This window comes from Seriola aureovittata, chromosome 17, assembly GCF_021018895.1.
Source record: "Seriola aureovittata isolate HTS-2021-v1 ecotype China chromosome 17, ASM2101889v1, whole genome shotgun sequence".
Lineage (NCBI taxonomy): Eukaryota > Metazoa > Chordata > Actinopteri > Carangiformes > Carangidae > Seriola > Seriola aureovittata.
The window spans coordinates 23,168,990-23,175,497 of NC_079380.1; the positions used below are offsets into that span (position 1 = coordinate 23,168,990).

Below are 6,508 nucleotides of genomic sequence, written 5' to 3' on the forward strand. Positions count from 1 at the left end.
TGATGTGCTTTGCATTTCCCACAGCTGCGGCAACATTACTCTGTTTGCTTAAAGAGATGAGAGCTGAGTGGTTAATTGGCCAAAATCCAAGGTGACATCTGGGAAACACAGTGTAAAAAATGTCATTCAGATGAAAAAAACTCCTTATCCTTAATTGTTGATTCTACTCATGATAAACTGACACCAGCCTTTAACGGTTGCAGCTCAGCTTTAGGAATAAAAATCATCTGAGGCCTCGTCTCCTCGGTACAGTCACATTTCAGCAGGTCCCACCTCCGCTGCTCTCGGATGCGAGAGGGAGGGAAGAGGACGGAGAGGACAGATGGCCTCAATCTGGTGACGGAGGCATCTTCACCTCCAGCAGACAAGAGGACCATTTACAGCCATTTTACATCCACAAACAGCGACGGGGGCCTTTGCCGTGTTTAGATACGACCTGTGTGGATACAGGTAGAAAAGCAGGATGTCTTCACAGAGGTCCCTTCCTGCGCGGGCGAATGAACAAGCAGCACAAACGTCAACAAAACTATTTGCGGCTTTACAATGCATTTAAAAACAAATCTGTCTCTCCCACACATCTGACAACCTGGAGGTGTGGAAATAAGGGCGACACTTTACTCCGTTAAGTCAGGTGGAAACCCTATTAAAACTGAACTTCAATAAAGGGAGGCTCCTGGGAAATAGGAGTGTGTTGGCAGCTATAAACAGTCAACCCTGCTATCAAGAGCTCAGCCAAACACGACAGTGCAAAAAAAAAAAATGTCTCGAATTCCATGAAACACGTGTAAACAAAAACAGTGGCAGGGCGGCCTTGGCTCCTCTGATTGCACACCGGCTGCTTCAGAGCTGGAGTCACGCTGCTTATTGCAATTAAATGGGAACATTATGAACATTTGCAATTACCGGGTAATTATCATGTAACAGGGCCGTATAGTGTTATTACAAGCATGGGACCGAGCTCTCGATCGGGGGTTCGGTTAATGTAATGTGTGGGGATTTGATATGGAGGAGCGCCGTAAAGCTAAATGACCTGTGTCGTACGGTGGTGTGTTTTAGTGGGCGGAGGCTGGGAGATGAGAGTCGGGGAGTGAGAAGGTCAGTGTGTGGGCAGAATAAAATGCATCCCGTTTTAAAAGGAGTGTTTAAACTACCAATCTGGGCTGGAACAGTGGTTGGGTCAATTCCACTTCACAACCCCTCCCTCCCTCCCTCCCTCCCTCCCTCCCTCCCTCCCTCCCTCCCTCTGGCAGCACAGCGAGTTGTTCCACACAAGCACATCTGCACACACACCGCAAGCAGTTTTCAGCTCGTTTCAGAGCCACAGGAGGGGAAATGGAGGAACATCATCCCGGCTGAAAACACACTGCTGCTGCTGCAAAGACGCGTTTTTTAAACCAACAAATTGTGGCTTTTTCTCTTTTTTTTCCCCCTTTTACAGTAAATCCAAACATCTGATCATTTCACCTCCATGTTATTCTGAAGGCACAAAATCATATCGACTAGCTGCACTAAACTGCGCCCTGGCACATCTCTTTGCTGCGATACACCCGTCAATCACCCTAACACTCCCTGCTGCGAGTTGATTTCATCTCTGACAGCTTCTCGTGTGCGTGTGCGTGAGTCGAGTGTGTAGGCTCCGCCGGTGTGTCAAATTAACGCTTCATCAGAGCCCTGCCCTGCCAGCACCGCCTCACTTTACTAGACCTCTAGTACCTCACGCTCCAAACCACAAGTGCTGCATTGAACCCACGCTCAACGATGAGGACGAGCGGGAAACACAGATAAACTAAACTGGAATATTATTATCTCTGGGGGATTACATCTGAAAAGAAACCAGAGAAACTGGAAGCGACTTCAGGGGGGCACGAAAGTAACTCCATGAGGAGTGTGTCAGATTTTCCATTTTCCAGACAAACACAACATATGGTTTGAACCTTAACAAGAACTTTCCCTCTGACTGACCACAAACTGTACGCAAACATTCAATGTTATCTTTCTTTCTTTTCTTTTTGCACAATGTTATTTCAGGGCTTCCATTACTAATAGCTGGAACAGGGATCAGGGTGCAGGGCGGTGAAAGTGAAAAAGGGAAAATCACCAGCTCAGCAGGGAATAACACATACTGTAGATGATCTACTGACTGCAGTCAGGTGATACTGTGTACACACACACACACACACACACACACACACACACACACACACACACACACACACAAGGCAGGTAGAGAGTGATGTAAACAAACACATGGGAGTGTGGTTTATGAAGCCTCTGTGTGGTTAATGCCACACCTTTTCCTTAATGGCCAAATATATCAAACCACCACACACACACACTTTCTTTCTCTCTCTCACACACACACACACTTCCTGCTCGAGGCAGCAGTGGGGATGTCCAACAGAATTGGTACAAATGCAGTAAAAAAGCAGCATCAGCCATTTGCCAACTGTTCCAGCAGAGTGGCTTTTACTCCAGATACTAGAGACTGAACCACAGCCATTCGTCACTCATACAAACACGCAACCAACCAACCCCCCACCCCCACCCCCTCTCCACCAGGGTAAGAAGTGGTCTGTCATCCGTGTAAGGTCACAACTTTACCCCCCCCCCCCCAACACAAACACACACAATCTGCATCTGCTGCCATGACGGTGTAATGGTCCACACATGCACAATCCAACACCACTGCACCCTGACCTGCACAGTACTACTGCTGCTACTGCTGCAACAACACCCACACCACCGCGCTCCACACTCGGCCCCGATGTGCCTTTAAAAACCCGACGATGTGTGTGCGTGTGCGTGCGTGTGTGTGTGTGTGTGTGTGTGTATCGGAACCTGCCAAGTAATTTTCCGCTGATGCGTTGCCCATCGCTAAGACTCACAGTCCTTAACATGAGGCCATACTTCCACATCTGAAACTTGTCACAGCTTTATAACAGAACCGCCGCTCCTCCCTGTGAAACCTGCATCCAGGCTCCTTCCCCACAGAACATCAGAATAATGACCGCACACGCTGTCACCAACTGTGCGCATTTTATTTTTTTTTTGCGCAGCCTTATATCAAGTTAATATTTGATCGATTGAAGGTTGAAGGGTTGATTTTTTTTTTTGACAGTGAGAGTGAAGCAGTCTAGCAGTCTTGTACTTACTGTGGTGTGGATGTAGGTTAATGGCCGATGGCAAGAATTTTCCAGAGTGGAGAGGCGGCGGATGACTCGCGCCCAAGTGACCGGGCGAGGGAGGGATCCTCCCGGCTGCTGCTGCTGCTCCGAGTCGGTGAGACTCCATTGCGAGCCCCGCCAACAACGGAGGTGGTACGTGGACGGATCGAGGAGGTCCAAAATCTCTGCCATCCATTATCCACAGAGGGGAAAGTTGTAAAAAGAATTTGTCCGTTCGGATAGGCCCCCTATTCCGAAAAAGACAATTCTGGCTATAATAATGTCTTTAGTTTTCCAGGCGATTCGAGCTCCTTCTCAGCCATCCTGCTGACCTACAAAATACAACAAGAAAATCGCTTGATTCACAATCTGAGGGCAGACTGAGCAAACTGTGTTGAACTGGTAGTTTTAGGATTTCTCCTCTTTCCAGCGAACAGGCGGCCCAAACGTGCAATGACGCAGTTTGGAAAACCACTTCAAAAACTAAACGTTGAGTATAAGCCGCTCGACATTAAGACCATAAGACTCGCTCCTGGTGTGTCCCAACTGCAGATCTCAATGCAGCTTTAACTTATATCCACAATATTATGATCTAATGGTTGAGCGGACTAGCAGCACTCCACCCCCACCGCACACCGAGCAGGCAGCCGCTCCGGGGCTCCGCTTCCCAGGGAACACACAACCAGGAGAGGGGCGGCCGGCTGCTGCTGCTGCTGCTGCTCTGCCCCGGCCATGAAAACACTCCGCGATCCTGCGATGGAAACGCGCACGGTCAAATTTTAATAACCTCTTCTACCTTTTCCGATTACCCAGCTGTTTCCCTAAACCGTAAACCAGCAATGCTGGCTGTGGGCCGAGTCGCCCTGTAAACCAATACACCATAAATACTGGAGGCGCATCAAATATAAATTTCAAACGGGTTAAAAATAAATAAGGTTGCAAAACCCTGCATCATTAATCAGCGGGGTTAGCGGTGTTTTGTTGCCCACAGATGCGAATTTAGTCCGGGCTACTTCGCAATTGGTCATGGGTGCTGCCCAGGGAAAGAAATCAAAACCCAACCCGTAAACACTTCAGCCCACAGTTTAAAAACTAAAACCCCATTTGTAAGCAGACTATCGACGGTTCACCATCCACACCCCAGTTTGAACCAGTATTAAGATGTAATTCTGTGTTTTTATATCATTTAATCGACGGATAATTCAGCTTAACCCGAGCAATGCGCGTCTTGGATCTGTTTAAAGGTCGATTTTAATCGTTTTGAAAAAAAAAAAAAAAACAGCTGATAAAACAAAATCCTCGAAAACCCCCTCGTGCGTCAAATTAAAATACAGAAAGATAGAATAAAAGTTACTTTAAGAAGGAACAACAACAACAAGCAATCGCGACTTTATCCGAAGGCAACACGGAGATATATATTTGGCGTTTTGTAGGGATCTACGCTGACCATTTATTTTAATACACATTCCCCGGAAATAAACAGCAGTTTGTTTAGTTAAGTAAATTAATTAATGTTAGAAAAACCAACAAGGCTAAAAGTCGCTATAACCTTCAAAAGGCTGCAAGCAAACACATTACAGCAGTGACTCGTGATATCCAGGCGGGCGGGATCTGAAGAAAGGCTCGTTCAGAAATCACAATAAACCTTTTTTTTTTTTTTGCTCCCCTTCCTTTACAAAAACACAGCAGATACAAATGTTGCCCCCGAGCGGACTGAGGGAAACTCCGGGGGGTTGGTTGGACTGTGTCCCTCTCGGTTGAGCTCCATGCGGCACGGCAGCGGAGGAGCTCGGCTTTTTACAGCCACGTTTCAAACTTTTCACGGTTCCATTAACGAGACACACACACACAAAACTTTCTCGGAGGAAACGTCTCGAAAGTGGAGGTTTCCACACCGACAACAGCTTCCCAACAACAACATCAACACACACACACACAAAAAATCCAAAATGTCGTGTGTGCAAACCTCCGCGCCCTTTTCACTCAACATTTACAGCCCGGATTGTGTTTTAAAACGCCGAGAACTGTGGCACTTCAGCCGGGAAAGAGAAAAACCAAACAAGGAAAAAAAAAAAAAACATGCCGAGCGCTTACTTGAATGGAGAAAATCTGTGGGGGGGTAAGGAGCTAAAAAATGCAAACGTTTCTCAAAATCCGTCCAGGTTGCTGGGAGAACTGGAGTAGTCCATTACAGGCTCGTCCGAAGGTAAACTGGGGGGATAACTGGGGGGGGGGGGGGAGAGAAAGCCCCTGACGCGTCCGTAAACTCCTCAGCAATGAAACACAGCATTGTTTTTGCAAGCCCCGCCCCTCTCCTTCGCTACCACCCAACCCCAGCCCAGCCCAGTGCGTGTTTGCACAGCTGCACTCTGATTGGCTGCGTCGAGTGTCAATCCAAAAAGTCTCCAGTGTTTAAAAAAAACAAAAAAGAAAAAACACTGGCCGCTCGCCAGCACTATAAAACCAATTATGGAGCAAGGAGGTTGAGCCGTTTCAAGGTCCCCTCTCCCTTCAAGACTGAGGGATCAAAACAAGCAGTGGGTTTCTTCTTCTTCTAATTTTTTTTTAAATGCGGTTGGTGGTGGTGGTAGTGGGGGCCAGTTTCAAGGCGACCCCCCCCCCCCCCACACACACACACACACACACACCCACCCATTTCCACGCCAATTATAACAGACGCTTTATGATTGGGAAGCGGAAAGTGAGGGGGCGTAGTTACCCTCCGAAATATTGCACTTGTTTTTAATGTAGTGTGGGTCCCGGTGAGTTTACTTGTGGGTAACAGTGAATAATTAACCTAAGTCAGAAGCCCATATTTCTTTCCACTGCACCCCCCCCCCCTCCTGAAAGGAAACCTCAAGCATCAAAAATATAAACTTGAGATAACATTTGCACAATTTTTAAGTGCCCCTTCAATTCATTGGCAGACCATAGACAACCAATTATAGCCTTGGGCCAAATGTGGATGTATGATCATAAGACAAAGATGAGTGTAATATGAAATAAGGTGACCAGATTTCTGTGATGGAAACGGGACATTTCCAGCTCAGTGGTCAATATATCAGTGAAATATCCAATGCTTTTATCTATGAAGTAAAAAAGGGGGACAGCCCTGGTTTCTTGTATTTTGACCATGGTAACTGTAATAAACTACAGTGAGCGATGACTGATAAAACGACGGCTCCCTACTTTTGAAGCAGTCATGAAGTCGGATTGTCTGTCTATTCCTCGATTATTTTATATTCCTAAAAAGCATCGAAAGCATTTTTCATAAAAGTATTCTTGTGAATGTTGTCATGTGAAGTCCACTACACACTGTCGGGCAACTTCTTCACCTCTTTCTA

The 6,508-nt window shown here is 46.8% G+C and overlaps 1 protein-coding gene across 3 annotated transcripts in view; it reads right to left on the minus strand.

The window, feature by feature from the left end:
- tnrc18 (trinucleotide repeat containing 18) overlaps window positions 1-5,410 on the minus strand; it is a 52,315-nt gene extending 46,905 nt beyond the window's left edge. For 2 of the 3 annotated variants that reach the window (XM_056402108.1, XM_056402106.1), the window contains exons 1-2: window positions 5,259-5,410; window positions 3,153-3,496 (exon numbers count right to left, since the gene is read on the minus strand). In XM_056402108.1, the coding sequence (XP_056258083.1) occupies window positions 3,153-3,360 (208 nt within the window). In that variant the 5' untranslated portion in view covers window positions 3,361-3,496; window positions 5,259-5,410. Of the gene's footprint in view, window positions 1-3,152; window positions 3,497-4,713; window positions 5,230-5,258 lie in introns of those variants that run through there. The other variant, XM_056402107.1, reaches the window with a different exon arrangement.
- Between the last annotated feature and the right edge of the window lie 1,098 nt (window positions 5,411-6,508).